We start from the raw sequence: 20,144 nt of genomic DNA, 5'->3' as shown, positions 1-20,144 counted from the left end.
TTAGTTCAATTTCAGCCCATAATTTACAATGCAGCCAGCCGATGCCCAAGCCAGTAACAAACTTGTTCTATGTGTTCTCGTCTTAGTCAATTAAGGAGCATGATTTCTAAAGAGTACATTGGAATTCCTTCTTGCAAAGAACTAATTTTTAAACATAACTGTCCGTGACAGCAAAAAGTTCATTTGGAAGATCAAAGTTCTGAAATGTAATCCACATTTATTTCTATTTGTACTAAAGAATGTTTGTACAATGATACAAACATTGTCATGTGGGGTAAGCTGATTAAGACTGAATAACATTATGTATTCTACACTTCTCTTACAGTATTAAAGAGAAAATCGCGAATAATTAATCTAACCTCACGAATATTTCAAAATACCGAGTACCAGATATGATTAAGTTTCCTTTTATCCTAAAACGAAAAAGGATATTTTCTTCAAAAACTGTAAACATAAATGTCTATATAAGTCTATATAAGGTAGGCCTAGAAGACAAATTTGGACAACAATTTGACAATAAACATAATAGTTTTTCCACCATTGCGACTTGGTTGTCTGATGGACTTACTGGCCGACAATATATAGGCCATGCATGGTACAATGAAACCTTAGGCCAACAAAAAGGAAACCCCATTATATGCAATATATTAAGGCGCACATTCACATTCCTAGAGGGTAAAAAAATTTTTATGAAAAAAACAGAAATTTAACATTCCCTACTTTTCGTGGTGGGGAATACAAAGAGCAACAAATTGTTGTCATTCATGTTCCGCCGCCTTTAGTCGTCCCTAGCTTGGTGCCAAAAATCAGTCGATAATGTGAAATTCCATAGTTGAAATGATGCAGAATCTCTCTGAAAAATTAAATAAAAAATTGCAAATAGGTTTTTTTTTTAAATCATTTATTTTTGTTTAAGTAGGATTTTGAGTTTTTTAGATTTTTTGTTATGCAATAATTTAAATAAAATATTTTTCACAGTTTAGTTTTAAATATTATATTTAACTAGGATTGAAAAATTCTTAAAGAAAATACAAAACAAAATTTTTACAGTTACTTTTATTTCCTTCTTCTGAGGCGGTTTTGCATGGTAAAGTTAAATTTGCACAGTTTTCGTTCTTGTGTTGTGGTTTATTAAAATCAAATTAAAAATAGTTAAAAACAAATTATCATAAATAATAGAAAGTGGAAAGAAAAGGACATGAGAGACAACCAAATAATGGGATATTTAAAAAATCAACACTAAAGTATTCATTGTTCTGAGATAATAAAATGAAACATGCTTCGCTTTCGGTTTGAACTTTCGTTTTCAATGGGGAAGGAGTAGGTTAAAATAAATAATTTAAAATAGTTCTAAGAATATGTTTATGTAACTTTTATAATTTTTCGTTTCGATAATTGTATCTTGAAATCAAATAGTTTTACGTTTCTGTGGTGTAGATGCTTCGTTAGTGTTGTTTCTGTTTGTGTTTGTTCTGCTTAAGTCTGATTTGATATATTTAGATATTAAATTCATTATAATATTTATATTTATTAAACTTATTTATTTTGTTTTTCTTTCCGTATATAAATGAGATCATTTGAAAGTCCAATTCAAATGTGAAAATTCGAAAATTTTCCTTATTTTTCAAATAAACATACTTTTTGTAAAAGTTTATTTTTAGCATTAACTCAAATCAACTTTACGCCTGGTGCTTGTGGTCTTGTGGCGTAGAGGAGGTCGTGGTTACCACTAACTTCAACGACAACGTAGTGTCAGTGGCTCGCTGTCTCTGGCTTTTGAAATGAGAGCTGGCATTTGGCTTGTTTTGTTCAGTAGATATGTTCTCTTCAGTACTGCCCTTTGCTCGCGAGGTTGTTTCGTTCGGTTTGCCCTCTAGTGAATTGTCTTGCGCGGCTTGTGGCATATGTAATACTTCCGATTTAAAATGAGTATTTTCTAATAGATTAAATGACTTAGTGGTGTCATCCGAGAAAGGCGACATCAGTGAGGATGTTAACAATGGTGATGTCACTGCAGTTGACTGTTGTGATGCTGATAGGGACATTATCGATGGCGAGTAGGATTTGTTTTTGCGTAAGTTGAAGCTTTCTGAAAATAAGAAAAGAAATACACAAGAAACAATGAAATAGTGTGATTAAAGAAAAGACAATACAATCTAGGGCATGCACCCATGAACATACTTATAGATAAGTAGAGTAAACAAGTCTCTCGCGCTTGTTTCTTTGCAAGAAGAGAGCAACGGATAATGTACACTGCACTCGCAGTATCGACCAAATACCTCATGGAAAACACAACAAAGGTCAACGAACAGCGTAACGTATCTTCATTGACCTTGAACAAAATGCAATAGCACATTTTCAATGATAATGGCCAAAATACAAAATTATATATATATATATATATATATATATATATATATATATATATTCAACAACAAAATAATTTTATAGCTTTAATATACGTATTTGCAAAATGATAAGATAACAGTCCAATATTGAAATCGACTTTGTAATTGCTGTGGAGTCCGTTAAAAAGTGTCCAAATTCGTCTTAAAAAATACTCAAAACTTGCACAAATTTGTTTTGGGATTAAAGTTCGATGAAGAAATATGTTACAGTTTCACCAAACATGAAGGACTGTAATGCAAATTAATAAAACGAATAAATCTCCATTCTGCAAAACTATCAACAAAATACTGCATTTCGAGAAAGCATCAAATTCAGGCCTTAAATCTGTCTAAAGATTTACAATAGCAAAGAAGTTTTGTTCAGAAAACATAAATTCATAATAAAATTGAAATTGGAGACCGATATTTTGGCCTGTATTTAAAAAAGTGTCTGCTACTACAATTTCAAGTCATTACAAAAGTTAAATACACGTATATCAATGGACATTACCTAATTCCGCCCTAAATCATGAATATGCATATGAACCAATTTGATCATATAAAAATACTTGATCACCCACTTTTTTAACATATTCCGTACGGTCGTATAAAAAGTTCGATGAAGAAATATGTTACACTTTCACCAAACATGAAGGACTGTAATGCAAATTAATAAAACGAATAAATCTCCATTCTGCAAAACTATCAACAAAATACTGCATTTCGAGAAAGCATCAAATTCAGGCCTTAAATCTGTCTAAAGATTTACAATAGCAAAGAAGTTTTGTTCAGAAAACATAAATTCATAATAAAATTGAAATTGGAGACCGATATTTTGGCCTGTACTTAACTTACTTAACTTAACAATTTCAAGTCATTACAAAAGTTAAATACACGTATCTCAATGGACATTACCTAATTCCGCCCTAAATCATGAATGTGGCATATGAACCAATTTGATCATATAAAAATACTTGATCACCCACTTTGTTAACATGTTCCGTACGGTCGTATTAACCAATTTACAAGGGATCTATACAAATGCCGATTTAATAAGGAGGCAGACAGTTGAAAATGCTAGACATTCTTACATAGAAGGATTTTTCCAACACAGGAGTCAAATTTGTCACAAGAATTTGCGGGTTTCTAAGGGACCTAGAAAACTTAAAAAGATCCAAAAGAGGAGAGAAATTTTTGTAGAAGAACAAAATTGACCTTAAATTTACAAGGCAGCCAAACAAACAAAAACAAAAAAAAACTCTTTCACAGAAGGAGATATATAATACGATCACGACATTTAACACAAAAAACATATCGCATAACCCTATGGTTTTACATATTACCATGTTGTAAATACTTTTCGACCTAAATTTATGGTCGACCGCCAATGTTTGTTTATTTTTAATTTATTATTAGAGCGAAAAGGTATTTCGCCGCAACGCAGCAGGAAATTTCTAATTTGTTCAGACCATTCCTTCTTCTAACATAACATGCAAATCCTCATTGTCAATTAACGCACTTACATTATGTGAAAAGAAATTTCAGAATTGTTAGTTTAAGATCAATAGAAGACATCGCTGGTCCTTACCATGACTACTTCTTGCTTTGCTTTTTTGTTTTCTTTGGTGGTCTGTATTACCAATAGGATAAACATGATGGGTTATTCCTTAACAAATAACAAAATCACTGATATCATATGGTCGCGACTTTATATCGGTTCGTTACCCGACTTGTAATGAGTATTTTCACCAAAGTCCATGAACAGGTCATGATATACCGTATAAAATGTTTCGCTTCACTGCAAATAGTTTATTTTCTGGTACACTTTCACCCGCGAACGTTAATGAAAAGAAGACAACTCACAACATTATTAGGTTTTCTTCCCCCCGAAATTTTTCAATTTCAATTTCATGCATTTTTTCGTTTTGAAATCTAATTGCAATAACGTAATTTGGCAACGACCTTATACGATTAGAAACTCACTTTGCAGTAACATTTATTCTGTACTGACAAATGTTCCCTTGAAGATCTACGAAAGTTTCATCTTTTTGCCCATAACTCAAAAAAATCGACCTAGTAGTCATGGAAAGTTATGCCATCCCCCCCCCCTCGTCATTTGCTGGGATATTAACGCGAAACGTAAACAAACGATATGAAAACAAATCCAACAAATTCGTAAACAACAATATACATACTATTATTTAAATTCCACACATATACCTACACATAATATTTATAGCTTTGAAATTTCGACCTCAAGGAGAGGTTCCCTCTCCGAGAGACAGTGTGGATCGAGAAGACAACGAAACTCACAAACAAATTATAAACATACGAAACATATGCATATGTATTGATAAATTAATGTATGCATATGAGTCGGATCGGTTTGTACGATACAATACGAACGCGAAATAATATTCACAGAAATAGCTGCTGGCAAACAAGAGAGTAAGAGTTTATCAAAAGGCATGGAGATAAACAAAAGTGTGGAGACAAAATCAGAAACAACCATGCCATGCACAGAATTGAGCGGGGACGTGGACGGGGTGTCGGGGCACATCGACTTCGACACAAATAAAATCAAGAGCAAAAACTGAATATTACTGGGTATAAGAAAGAAAGAAAAACAATCACCAGAAGTAGTAAACAGTGTCGCCATACATGCTTCGCTCCTCTTGTTTTGGCTAGAAAACGATAGAAAGTGTAATACCAACTCCTCTTTAAACAACGGATCCATCCTTGGAATAATTTTCTTTTATCCCATAAAAATTAAAATCTTGAAAAGCTCTTTTGGGAAATAGTTTTCTTTCACATTCAATTTCGCATCGAAATACACAAACAGGCACTAATTCTTGTGACGAATGAAAACATTGATGGGCGATGGGTTACATAAAAACCATTAGTTTTTTCCACCCAACACTAGAAATGTGGTTTTGGAGTAGATGTATTCAAACCCCTTACTTCAGATTCGTTAGTTTTTCCACGAATATCCAGACAATGGTAATAGAACATAATCAAAACGTTAAAACACTCAAATCGGTTCTAATATATTGACAACGCGTTAGGAATGAGGACGATGTCATTACATGGCGGTCAATATCGAACTGGGACATAGACAAATAAAAGTATAAACTAAAACGTTTTAATGATTACCCCCCTCCCGGCAGAGGCCACCATGGTTGATCATTAGGATAGTGAAGTCACTCAGGGTTGGTAAAGTCCCTCGACTTCGATAACAAACTATTAGAGTTGCATATATTTAATATTTTACGACATACTTGGATAATGTAAACGTAAAGCAAATCATTGCGATGTTTTCAAATAATAAATGTTAATAAATCATAAAAATATTCGATATTTTGCGTATTGTGGGCAACTTGTTCCCGAATATCCAATTCATACCTAACCTAAATAGGTCAGCTGATTGAATTGAATTATTAAAAGAATCGAATGTGATCCACAACAAAGTCCTTCTTAACGCAATGCAATGTAAAACCAACCATTCGTTAATGGGCAGTACCAAAATGCTATATGTTCAGTGAGTATAAAACGATTTCGTTTGCAGAGAACAAACACGTTCGCCACATAGAAGAGAATCCAAACAAATGCTCCGAACCAAATAGAGTGTGGGTGCGGCTGCATTGTGAGTGAATAAAGAAATCTAGTTGTGTTCGATGCACATGTACAGTTCCCCGCATAGAAAAGCAACAGCGACGAACCCAAACAGAATATCATCCATTATTAAAGAACTGCATATTCATAGAGGGCAACCATCAGCTCAACGATAAAAAATCTGTATCACACACTCTGACGTCATTGCGAAAGAAAATTGTGGAACGTATTTTCCAAAGACGACAATGTAAACTAAGCGACGTAAAAATGCCATAGTGCTATATTTGAAAATGTTCATGTTAAAACCTATATATTTATATAGGTCTAGGTTTGGGTGGGTATAGCTCCCCATAAAGGTTCGCTCGATATTCGGTATTTTTAAGGCTTATGAGCCAGCATTAAATGCGTCTGTTATACTATAGTTTACAAATTACAAATGGTTTTATCTAGTGGAAAAAAATATACACATTTTATTTATGCGGAAAGTTCGGTCATATATCCTAAATTATTCGAAACTATGACTGTCTTAGACGCAGCCACATCTTAAATAGTATCAAAATGTCTACTGGAATCTTTTAAATTATAAATAAAAAAAGTATTGCAAGTGTTTCTTTGCCTATATATTATTATCATTTGTTCAGTTCCAAAAATTAAGTTTTTAAAGCAACTCTGTTTTCACTTCAATTTTTAATCAGAATTTGATCGTTATAATTGATATTTTGTTTAGAAAAATTCATTTCAATATAATTAATTTATATATTTGATATTGTCGCACATTTCAAACAATTTTATTCAAAAATGTGGTTACATTTATGAAATATAAGACATAACATTGCGTATTGCTAAAACACAGGCGAAAACGCAACATTTATATCGTGTCTTAGATTTTGGTGCAAATTTAAAAATATGTATAATTTGTTGAATGTTAACTGATTATTTCTATGAATCACAAATGAATTGAGAAACTTTATATGCCATTATGTGGAGGAGAGTACAAAAAACAGACGAATATGCTTCAGATTTTACTCATCCTTTTATTTTTACCAAACATTATCCCTGTAAATGGTACATAGAATTTCAGAGAAATTGTCCATCAATATCTGGAAACTCTAAAAGAAATGAATTCTCCTTCCTATCGTGTATAAGGGTATGCATATTCAGAATTCAATCAAAAAAACAAAAAAATTAAAAAGCTGTAATATTCGCAATGACGGATATAATTTCTAAATATAATAAATTATATGTATGTACGATAGTATTTATTTCAGTGTATTCATAAAATAGCCGACAGCCCCTTCCTCATCGACTGCTAGAAAAAAATAAATATTTTACACAAAACCATTCAAGACTCGTAGCCATGTTCAAATTAACAAATTTTCAACAGGAAATTTGAACAAATGAGAAATAAATAACTTAAAATTTTATTATTTAATACTCGTAATTGAAAGTGATTTTGGGGTGTTTCTCATAATTGGGAAATTTAAAAACTGAAATCTCAACCTGAACCTATAAAATTGATATCGGTTACATTAATTAACATGTACAGCAACAATGACAAAAATCGTCATACTATAAAGGAACGTTTTCACTCAAATAGGGCGAATGATTGAACAAGGGAAACTCCTAAAAATGCCGACCATCACTTTTATAATAATTTTTTAATAGTAAAAATGACAGACAAAGTGACAACAAATTTATTAAAGTTAACGCTTTTAAAGAGAATATGGAGGCGAATAGCTCTAATGGGGTTTCTAAAAACTGGTGTCAATATTTAAGTAGCTATCATTCATTTTAACAATGCATTGAAATTTTTAAATTAATTAATTCACTAGGACAACCTCTGTGCGATTTGGTTATGTGCTCGTGGTGGTTATTTCATTATTAATTTCATGCCTTTCTCTTTATTAGGAAATAAACATCTGCAGTAGTGCATTCATTTTTTGAGTAACCGACAAAAATCGTTAAAATAAAAATGCTCATTGTTTTGGTCATAAAGACATTTTTCGGCAAATTAGCGACCAAAATAAAAAAGTCACTGACTATGGATAGCAACAGTGCTGTCAACTTTAATTTTACAGATATATATCGGTAGCCTAGAAAAAGTGAGTAAGAGAATCCCATTACAAAGCACTTATTGGAAAAAAATACACTTTCTTCAAATACCAAAATAGCACTTCTTGGTGGAATATCTTTATCAGTTTCGGTACTTTATAGGTACAAAGCAACAATGGGTTTTTGAAGATGAGCAAAACTTGATAGTTCCCACTACTGGGACATTTACCCCACTAGTCATAAGGTGTGTCTGGTTACCCTAAAATTTGTAACAATTGTTACAAATTGTTACTGGAAGTCGTCTGTTAACCCGAAAGTTCTGCAAAAGAGAGCGGTTGGAGAGAGAAATTTTGACAGTTCTTTCAGTGAGAGTTTGCAAATTCTTGCTGGACAAATTTCTTCTTACAATCTCTTGCAACTCTTCTTCTTCTCATTCATCGACATTCAATCAGATGTTTACTATTGTTTAGTTATTTCTTTTTGTGATTTTAATTTGAAAATATTGTTTTGGAATTAGCAAGACTAATTGTTTTTGGAGAACAACTTTACAAAATGTGAAAAACATAAATATTAATATATAATAAGAAAAGACTATTTCCAACATTTTTAGACAAATGCCACTAGCAACAAGTTTAAAGGATTCCGCGGAACACATCAAATCTATCTTCCTTTTATTGCTCATATTTTTATTTTATTGTCAATTTCCTCTTTATTTATAAAACTTGTGAAATTGGTGGTAGTTCCTTTCGTTTAATTCTTTTAATGGGGAACACATTGGTTTGTTTTGACAAATCAGTTGATTAGTTGCAAGCTTCTGCAGGAATACAGTCTGTTTACTTTTCGCAATTTCCTTGCAAAAGAGAATAAAACTACCTTACTCTCTCAGAAAGATGTTGCTGGACAATTCCTGCAGGGAAAGTAACCAGACACACCTATAATGCTGTATGTCAATCCCACGGCAGCGGGTTCTATGACACCGGATTGACCCGAAACAACAACACTCCAGTTTCGGCCAGCGGCTGCCAACCCAGTGTATACATGTTCGTGTTTGTTTATTTTTCTGTTTTGGGAGCAGCACATCCCGGAATGCTTGCTCCGGATTCTTTTGGTCCGTGCCGGGCTTGAGGAAAACCCCGGACCATGGTTCTGTACGGTTTGCCAAAACACCATCCACCATAGATCAGTCTCGGTGCGATGTAATGGATGCAGAGGATGGGTGCATTTTAGAAATTGTTCCGGTTTAACCCGGTTGCGAGACTATAGCGATAGGGACTATGTTGCTTCGTGCTGCACCAACACAGTCCCCAGTGAGTCCACGACCTCGTCGTCAACTTCCGAGTCGTCGTCGGAGTATGGAACTCCCCCGCAGTCTCCAGAACAGCAACCACTACCGCAGCACTTAACGCCACATGTTGCTGTTCCAATTCCGGAAATGCATCGTTCTTGCAGTTCAATTGCAACGGACTCCGAGGTAAAATTGATGAGATAGTAGATTTTATGAATCGGAGGAATATTAAGATCGCAGCGGTGCAGGAAACCAAGCTCAATGAAAATTGTAGCTTACAACGTTGCAATGGTTACAACGTATTGAGGAAAGATCGCACCAGAAGTGGAGGTGGGGGATTAGCGTTCCTGATACACCATTCTGTTCAATACAGACCTATCTCGCTTGAGCTAGTCTCTAGTGACCCGTACATGGAGTGTATGGGGGTAGCAGTCAAGTGTGGTACTGCCGAGGTAGAGGTGCTTAATGTGTATATCCCGCCGGTTAATAGCTGTGAACCGCGTTACTTGCCTAATATAAGCCCACTTTTGGAAGGCAATAACCGCCTGGTACTAGGGGACTTCAATGCCCACCATGAGTTGTGGCATTCCGTCCTAGGTAATGACCAGAGGGGATCAGCGTTGGCAGAGCAGATTGACTGCTCCACATTTTGCACGGTAAACGAGGATGCCCCCACCCGAATAAGAGGAGAGTGTCACAGTTCGCCAGATTTAACCATCGTGTCACCCGGTCTGATAAATGACGTGACTTGGCAACCCGTCATTTCTCTTGGCTCAGACCATCTCCCGATAATCGTCTCCATCAGCAGATCGCCCGATTTCATAACCTCTGAACGCCGCACTTTCCTTAACCATGGGAAAGCCCACTGGCCCGAGTTCAGAGAGTTCACCAACCTTCGCTTCAGAGAACTGCCCAATCCTTCTGATGTTCGGGTAGCTGAAAGGATTTTCCGGGACATCATCAAAGCTGCAGCCGCTCGCTATATACCTGCTGGTCGAATACCCGAAGTAAGACCAAATTTCCCAGCAGAGGCAGCGGGATTAGCGAATGAGCGTGATGAGCTCCGACGTACCAACCCTACTGATCCCAGAGTCAGTGAACTGACAGTGGAAGTCAACCGGTTGGTACAGGAGCATAAGCGGAAAAAGTGGCTAGACCATCTGAAGTGTTGCAACATTGGAACCGATTTGAGTAAACTGTGGGTAACGGTAAAGTCACTCTCGAACCCTGGAAAAAAGGATGATAGGACAGCAGTCACATTTAACGACGTAACTGTGACTGATCCGAAGAGGTGCGCTGGCTGTTTTAACCGCCAATTTGTCGAGCACCCCGAGAGTGATAGGGCGAGGCGAAGAGTACTACGTCGTATAAGAGCTCTTCCCGCCGAGGATGTACCTCCACAGTTTACGATGGGTGATGTTGCGAATGTCATCCGAAACGCTAAGTCATCTAAAGCGTTGGGCCCGGACGGAATATCAATGGTAATGTTGAAGCAACTGGATACGCCGGGAGTTGAGTATTTAACCAAAGTCCTTAACTTGTCGTTAGCCACCCACATAGTTCCCGAAGCCTGGAAAATGGGCAGGGTGGTCCCGCTACTGAAGCCTGGCAAGGATGCCAGCAAAGGCGAATCATACAGGCCAATTTCGCTTTTGTCGCCAGTAGCAAAGACTCTCGAGGCCTTACTCCTCCCCAGTATTAGAGGAAGCTATTCAGTTGCTAACCATCAACACGGTTTCCGTCCACTACATAGCACTACTACAGCATTGCACGCCATATCCACACATATCAGTCGAGGACTCAACCAGAACAGGCCGTGCCACAGAACAGTAGTGGTGGCTCTTGACCTATCAAAGGCCTTTGATACGGTCAACCATGCCACGCTGTTCGAGGACGTTGAGAACACTACCCTCCGGCCAAGTTTGAAACGTTGGATAGTCAACTATATGTGTGGACGCCAGTCGTACGTGGAATTCCGGAATAAGAAGTCCAAGCCTCGTAGAGTGAAACAGGGAGTTCCCCAAGGTGGGGTGATATCTCCGGAACTGTTTAACCTCTACCTTTCCGGAATTCCGCGCCCTCCAGACGGCATCGAGATCGTAACTTATGCGGATGATTGTACGATCATGGCGTCGGGTCCTGTAGTTGATGACATATGTGTCAGGGTGAATAACTATCTCGCGGAGCTTGCCGCCTTCTTCCACGCGAGGAATATGAAAATATCCGCCACTAAATCGACGGCCACACTATTTACCACATAGACTGCGGAGATGAGAACACAGCTGAATGTGCAGGTCGAGGGGCATATAATTCCGACCACCAACTACCCCAAAATCCTTGGGGTCACATTCGATAGCATGTTCAAGTCTTCCGCGCAAGCCACAGCTATTTGCGATAAAATGAAAAGTAGGAACAAGGTCCTCAAGGCGCTAGCCGGCAGCACTTGGGGTGCGGATAAGGAAACCTTGTTAACCTCTTATAAAGCGATAGGTCGGTCTGTGGTTAGCTATGGCGGCTCCAGTGTGGTCGGCGAATACAAGTGCAACGCAGTGGAAATGTATTCAGACCTGCCAGAATGCCGCCCTGAGAACTGCAACAGGGTGCCTCCTCATGACACCTGTGGACCACTTACATGAGGAGACGAAGGTTCTTCCCTTACGTCAGCATAATCATATGCTTTCGTTGCAGTACCTGCTTGGGTGTTATCGCGGGAGTCACCCTAACCACCATATGGTGGATAGAACTCCTCCACCTAGGCGTGTCAGGAAGGACCTGCACGATCTAGAGAGAGAGGTCCAGCGATATAAGAGAGAGCCTCTAGATCATGAAGCCTATCAAGCGGGTCTGAATAGCATTCATACCGATGCAGTCACTGAGGTAGTTAATAATTACAGTATGAATGCCATACTCGGAGTCCACCCCCCATCCATTGCAGCTGAAGAACGTCGGCTGCCTAGGCAAACCAGGGTAGTTTTGGCCCAACTACGTTCAGGATGGTGCAGCCGTCTCAATTTGTATTGGGCACGAATTGATGAGGATGTGCGGAACGCCTGCCCAGCGTGCGATACAGGCCCGCACAACACGCTGCACTTGTTTAATTGTCCTGCCAAACCTACCCAACTCCGTCCAGAGGATCTATGGCTACAGCCCATAAAGGTAGCAGAATTCCTAAACCTGGACATTGAGGAAGAACCAGATTAGTCGGAAAAAACAACAGAACGTGTAAAACTGCTACAACAACAACATAATGCTGTATGTAGTGCTTGAACCGACAAGCTGGGCGTCATTTCTAATAAAATAAATGAGATGGGACAAATAATACGTTCATAAACAGGGCTTGATGGCATAAGGCCACTTGACGTTCGCATTGATTCACTGTTCCTACCTATCTATTTTTGTATAGGTAGTCGGCGGGAAAATGAACTTTCAAATCTGTCGCAAAAGCTGTATACACCAGAAGACAGTAAAAAAAAAGAAACATATTTGACAAAAACAACTGTACCACAAACATGACCATAGCGGAATGCATTATTTGCTGTGTTTCAATTAGAGATGAATGTGCCGATGATTAGTCGGCAGAATCGGGCTGGCGATCTTGTTTATCTATTTGTGTTTTTGTTGTAGTTGGCAACAGACAACGAATGTGCGCATTCTTGCGTCCAAAAAACAAACGAAACAAAACTTTTTTGATTCTCTGCCAAAAGAAAAGACCGATTGGCGACGTTTGAAAATGGCGGGAAACTTTCATGTTTAGAAATAAAGGATTTATTTTTGTCAATACATACCTACAACTTGTATTTTAAAACATAAAAGGGAACATTGTACCTATGAATGCAGATGTCGCAAATTCACCCGATCCCTTGACTCGAAAGTCAGTATTACTACCATATTCCTTCACTTCCTCACTTTTAAGGCTAAAAAATATCAGAAAAAACTATTTAACTTTGAATGAATTCAATTTTAGTGTATATACTCAAGATTTTCTCTATTCATTGTTCCAAAAGACAGTATAAAGAGGGCATGATTATAAATATATGTGATAATATCTTTTAAAAATGATCCTTTTGGGATATATGTACTGACATTAGTGGTTCTCAATATATCTAAGGTTCGTTCCTCAAAAAAGTTAAGCCGATACATTTACACATATTTTTTTTTTTTAAATTTCTACTTTCAAATGGTGGAGGGTATCGAAAGTTCGGCCCGGTCTAACTTGACTTCTATTTTATTTTATTTTTTTATATTGTATATTCCATATACATATTTCCTTGTCAAATGTTATTTTGATCAAAACAAAAACAGTTATAAAATCGTGTCAAAGTGGTTAGGTTTTCTATTTGCCTCTTTCATTTAATAAAAAAAAAACTAAAAACCGACACTAAACTAAATATAAACCCAAAAAAAAAAAAAAAAAACAATACATTAAAAAGATACTAATCAAAACAAAAAACACCGAACGATGATCGATACGAGTCGTAAGAGTCCATCCCCAAACGATACTCGCAAACAGAATAACAAATGATAACGTTTGAACAAAATATTCGGAGGGCTGTTAGATTGTTGTCATGATTTTTAGGCGCGAAACACTATTTTACATTTTGTATTTCCTTACGCCACACTTTCGTCACAAAACCCCAAAAATACAGATAAGTACAAACACGAGAAAGCCAAAATCGGCAAATAGTAAGAACAAACAAAAATATCGCACGATGATTGGACTTGTTTTGTTTTTGGCTCGCGTTGTTCTTCGATTCGATTTTATTTGTTGACGATTTTGTTTTTGGCTCATGTTATTCTGAAGAAAAATTGTGACATACACACACGCACACACGGGTACTAACATATCTACACAAAACAACTTAAGAACCCAAACACAAGTGAAATGCGTGTGTTTGATTTTTGGCGCCTTTTTTCGACATCAAGGATGACTACAAGCAAACATACGACCAAAGAAATCTGGGTACAGTTCACCCACATCCTTTGGAACGCACTACTGCCTTTGGAACCGGTCCAACTGCCGAGTCCAAACTATTAAGATGTTAATTTGATTTCATAGCCACCAATTGTTACATAACACCTATTTACGATTGTTCAAACATATATCTTCATTCTCTGCTTGCAAGGCAATGCAATTCACAAATTGTTACTTTTGTCTCATTTTCTGTTGTTTTTATTTTTTGTTGGCCAAATACTATTTGTCTCCATCAAATCATATATAGATAAGCGCATCGACAGCGTCATAAAAAGCGGGCACACTGACAGACGGGTAAGGCGAAAAAAAAGAGCTTTTGCGGTGGCGGTGTCGGTTGCCGTTTTACACATGAAAAAGTCATCTTGTAATTGGAAAACTAATTTTAACTCAGCTGATTATTGTATCTGACTATTACAATAGACGTTTTCCCAATGTTATGTAATAAAACTATTGTTCACTTCAACGACATTCATTCATTTAAAAAAGGTTGTTCGAATTATTTTAACCACTGGCTATGATATGAAGTAATCATAACCAGTGGTTAAAATAATTCGGACAATACGAACAGAAAACTAATAGGTGTCTTTATTTCAAAAGCTATGAATAAAGACACCAGAGCTAAAATGTGTAGTGTGGATGCCTTTCTTAAAAGAACGCTGGCTTACTCCAGCAGATAAATGCTACAGACTAATATATCAAGCATTCGTAGTGGAAACACACCCATCGTCGCCGTCGAGAAATACATTTAGGGGTTGATGACAAAATGAGCCATATGCGATCTTATTGGAAACGTAATTCGAGATTTGTGTCCATGAACAGATGGCGTAACATGAGATTTGTAAACAAGGGTTGCTAACGTTTTTTGCCCAAGGAGGAGGTTGTATTACCAGACAACAAATAAGGAAACGAAGTCCTATGACGTAGTTGTATAACCTTATTTCAAGGAAATCAGGCGCTGGTTTACAAAGAGAAGGCGAAACAAGTTTTTAAGACATTTTTAATACTAGAATCGGACTAATGTGGTCGCTTTTCATATCCTGCGATTCTTACCTGTTAGCAACTGTTGCCTGGCGTAGGGCTTTGGACGTTCCGAGCTTGATATTGACGTTTGCACGGTTTTACAAGCTCCAGAAATGGAGTTCGCTGTCTCATTAATGCATTTTACGTTTGATTTAACCTTCTCACAGTTAGCTCTTTTCAAATTGCACTCTTCCTCTTGCAAACGCTTTTTATGCTCCTTCATTTCATTGTCAATCAGTGTGGGCAGCGAGTGCGTTGGCCGTTGGCTGGGGACAGAATCAACAACAACGCTGCTTACATTTGTGGGTATATCCTGTGATCTTAGGGCGTCAATATCGATATTGTAACGTTGCATGACGTAGGATTGGCAGCGTTTAGTCTCCTTCTGAAACAAGCTGTTGACTTCCCCCGGCTGTGGCGAACCGAAAAGGTTACGACTGACCCCACGAATTCTCTCCAAGGGCGGACGCCTCGGTGCAGTTTGCAAACTTGCTGTAGAAGCTGTTGTCGCCGATGAAGTTGTGTGCGGCAGACCCATTGCCTGCACCCGACACGCGAACAATTCTACACTGCTGGCAGTCATTTTTATTTTTTCTACTTCTAATAATTAACAAAATCAAGCAACGGAGGTACAAATTTCACTTTTATATTGAAAACGTATTGCTTTTTTCTTTCTATGGTTCCCAATGGCATCAACCCAATTTCTGTTTCACTTCTCTTTTTTTTTATAAATAATTTATGAGCTGCATTTCTGACACATCTCTGTTGGTGTTTCTTTCTTTTCACAAATGCATTGTTGATTAAGACAATCATTTATTTTTTCATATTTCTTGTTTAATTTCCAACATGGAATGAAGTCACACAATTTCGATTTTCTCCTCAAGCGTACAGTGCCATCCATGCAATTTGTCAGGTTTATTTTTTTAATTTCTTCTTTGTTATTATTCTCTGCGTTTTCTTTTTCACTCTCACAATTCGTATAGTTATTTATTTTTCTTTTTATTAATGCAAATTAGGGAAATGTTTGAATTCCTTTCTCACGATTTTTCTCCTTTTCTAACTCTTGCATGTAAAGATTATTCTATTGCAAAACATTAAAAGATTCATTTGTTTTGTGAAATAAAATATTTTTTTTTCTTGAAATGATGCGCGACGCGCAAAGCCACGACCGAACACTCCGAAGGGAAAATTAATAGTGACAACACAAAACATCAACGACGCAAAACGAGTGTGTGTGTGTGTGAGTGAAATAGTACGAAGCAGTACAAAGAGAGCACCATTTGGTACCAATGAACGAGAGCAAAAAACAATGGGTGTGTTCCTTCATAAAATATGTAGATAAAAAAATACTTGATGTTGACGAGACGAAAATCCACACAAAGAGTTCCTTTTGAGCATGGCATAATTACAGGAGGTAGAAAAAAGCTACCCCCTAAAATAATTTTTTTCGAATTGTGCCCTTATTCTGTCAAAACATATACACATTATGTGTATGTATTGTTTTGAATAAAAAATACAAAAAATGGAAATAATTTCAAATTTGTTTGCAAAATAAATACAAATTTTCGACGAAAAGTGTAACAAATTGTACAATTTTGTTATAAAACTGTATTGTCCTACTATTTTAAATGCAATCTTGTTTCGCGGGTTCTTCCCAATATTCTTATATTTTGTTAAAATAAACTAAAAATAAACAAAGCCAACTGTTGCATATTTAAGAGTCTATTTGACAAGAGCACAGAGTTGCATTATACAGGTCCCATATATCGGTACCTCCCTATATTCAGTATTTTGACGATTTTAGGTAAATTTTCACCGAAATCGTACTACGTCCTGCGGCAGAAAATTGTCTATGCAAGTCCAGGGCCTCAATTCTTGTTCTATGAAAATGTGAAATGAAAACTTTTATAAAGGAAAGAAATGTCAAATGAAAAATTTTATAAAGAAAATATTTTTCATTTCATATTTTCATAGAACAAGAATCCAGCCCCAGGTCTTTGTAGAGGCCTTATATATTAGTACCTCCCTATAGTCTCGGTCTTAAAGTCGTTGCATATTCGGTATTTTGATGATTTTAGGTCAATATTCACCGAAATTGTTTGAATTTTCATATTTGAAGTTCCTGAAAAGTATTACGGCCTGTGACAAAGAATTGTATATTTTCCTTGATTTTTACGGGAATTTTTTATTTATTTTGTTTTCAGTAGTGTGTATGTATTAGTTTTGTTCTGCTTATGCGGGGTTGAAGCTGGATGAAATTTAAGTCCAACCAAAAACGAGTCTCCTCACCGAAAATGCCTACAAACTGTTTTGTTAGACCTGAACGATTACTCTCGTGTAAATTGGCCATTAATTTAGCTCATGGTAGAAGAATATATATAGAGGTATCCAAATTCGCAAACATTGATTTGTCAAAATTTTGTTAAAAATACCTCAAAAAATAAATGGAATTTAAAAGCATTTCTTGAACGACGCCAATCGGAGGTTGTTATGACATGCATTTTTCAATAATTTTTACAAAATTTCGATATTTTTCATTCAAAAATTTCAATTCCAAAATTGGTTTGACAGCTCATTGTACCAACAGCTGTGTTGATGCGCCTACCTGTATTATTTTATCATGATTTAGCTTTCTTCTCCATATTTTATTATTAGGAGTGTTCGCTTACTCAATAATTTGCACATATTTTTACTGGAAGCTGTTCGTGAACCCAAAAGTTCAGTAATTGAGAGAGAAATAAGAGAGATATTTTGACATTTGAGTTATTGAGAGCGTTAACATTATTATTGGTGAAATTTCCCCAATAAGAATTATCCAGTAACATCAGCTGATTATTAATCCGATGTTTTGGAAACAAACAAACAAATGTAACGTATATTGTTTTTTTAGAATAAACCTATTACATTTATTAACAAAAATTGATAAATAATGGTAGAAATAAGAAGGTAAAGTCATGTAATCATATGGTTACAATTTTTTCAAATATACATACATTTGACCACATCTCATTGTAAAAATCTGTATTCGTAAATCTATTGTATACACAGAAAATCAGAGATGGGAACTGTTTTTATGCATTGAAATGTTACAAAGTAAATAAATGAAAATGCAGAGCTGGGAATGCTATTTTGAAATGAGGTTACCTTTATTTCATTGTACCATGGGATAGTTAAAGCGTAAGTAAAATTATGGTAGAACTAAGAAGGTAAAGTCATGCAATCATATGTTTAATTTTTTCAAAATTATTCATTTGACAACATCTCGTTGTCAAAATGTTCATTAATAAATCTATTGTACATATCCAAATCAGATAAGTGAACCTGCTTCCTATGCAATGAAATCTGACAAGGTAAATTACAAAAAATGCAAATATGGGAATGCCTATTTGAAATGACTTTACCTTCTTAATTTTACCATGGTAAAAATGAAAAATAAATAATTTAACAGCGGATGATGGGATATTTTGTCTATTTTGGCGTCGGCGATAACATTGTGCATGGAAACGCATTATTTTTTATAATTGATTTTATTTATTCATTTATTTTTATACCCTACAACACTATGTGTTGAGGGTATTATAAGTTTGATTGGGCCAGAATTTATGTAACACCTCGAAATATTGGTTTCCCATATAGGAAAGTATATATGGATCTTCCCAGCACGCCGAGCTGAGTCGATCTAGCTATGTATGTCCGTCCGTCCGTCTGTCCGTCTGTCCATGTTAATTTGTAATCACGCTACAGGTCGCAATTATGGCCCGATCTTCACGAAATTTAGAATGTAGGTGGGGTTAAGGTCAGAATAGAACCCTATTTCTTTTGGAGATGATCGCATAATATTTAGGGGTTGAAATGGACCAAAAACTGAAAAAAATCTTGATTTTGCAGTTGCTCTACAGGTCGCAATTATAGACCAATCGACGCGGAATTTCGCATGTAGCTAGAGTTTAGGTCGGGGAAGAAGCCTATCAATTTGGGTGGTCATTGGATAATATTTAGCGGGTAAAATAGACCATATCTTTTGTGTTGAAAAAATTCAAAATTTTTCATTAAACCGCGAATATTTTAAATCCCGGCGAAATCACAAAGCCATGACAAGGTTACTTCTGATCTTTACATTGTTGTTAACATCCATCAAATCGGATATATAGCAAAATATGTGCGATATATATGTCTATCAAAGAAGATATGCTTGAAAAATCTCTTATATGTCGAGAACGGCTGAACTGATTTCGACTGTTCTCATTAATTTAAAATGGCCTCTTGGCAGGGAAGAAAAAACGTCTAAAAAATTGCATAAAAATATCTCTCTAAAGATGAAAATATTGATTTTGTAATATTTTCTCATATTTTTTCAATTTTGTCATATTTTTGGCATATTTTCATTATACCCTACAACACTATGTGTTGGGGGTATTATAAGTTTGATTGGCCCAAAAATTATGTAACACCTCGAAATATTGGTTTCCCATATAGGAAAGTATATATGGATCTTCCTAGCTCGCCGAGCTGAGTCGATCTAGCTATGTATGTCCGTCCGTCCGTCTGTCCGTCTGTCCATGTTAATTTGTAATCACTCTACAGGTCGCAATTATGGCCCGATCTTCACTAAATTTAGAATTGAGGTGGGTCTGGGGTCAGAATAGAACCCTATTTTTTTGGAGATGATCGCCAAATGTTTAGGGGTTGAAATGGACCAAATACTGAAAAAATGTCGGATTTTGCAGTAGCTATACAGGTCGCAATTATAGACCAATCGACGCGGAATTTCGCATGTAGCCAGAGTTTAGGGCGGAGAAGAGGCCTACCAATTTGG

The 20,144-nt window shown here is 36.3% G+C and overlaps 1 protein-coding gene across 1 annotated transcript; it reads right to left on the bottom strand.

Annotated features, from left to right (window-relative positions):
* Positions 1 to 1,040: 1,040 nt before the first annotated feature.
* Positions 1,041 to 16,532, bottom strand: LOC101888232 (uncharacterized). Its single transcript, XM_005176021.4, has 2 exons — positions 15,359 to 16,532; positions 1,041 to 2,089 (listed from the first exon to the last, which is right to left on the bottom strand). The coding sequence occupies exons 1-2, from the start codon at positions 15,909 to 15,911 to the stop codon at positions 1,680 to 1,682; spliced, it is 963 nt and encodes a 320-aa protein (XP_005176078.1). The 5' UTR covers positions 15,912 to 16,532; the 3' UTR covers positions 1,041 to 1,679.
* Positions 16,533 to 20,144: the final 3,612 nt, after the last annotated feature.

The sequence above is a fragment of the Musca domestica genome, unplaced genomic scaffold (genome assembly GCF_030504385.1).
Source record: "Musca domestica strain aabys unplaced genomic scaffold, Musca_domestica.polishedcontigs.V.1.1 33, whole genome shotgun sequence".
NCBI lineage: Eukaryota > Metazoa > Arthropoda > Insecta > Diptera > Muscidae > Musca > Musca domestica.
The sequence above is the reverse complement of the archived record's forward strand: the minus strand, read 5'-3'. Positions and strand labels throughout refer to the sequence as shown.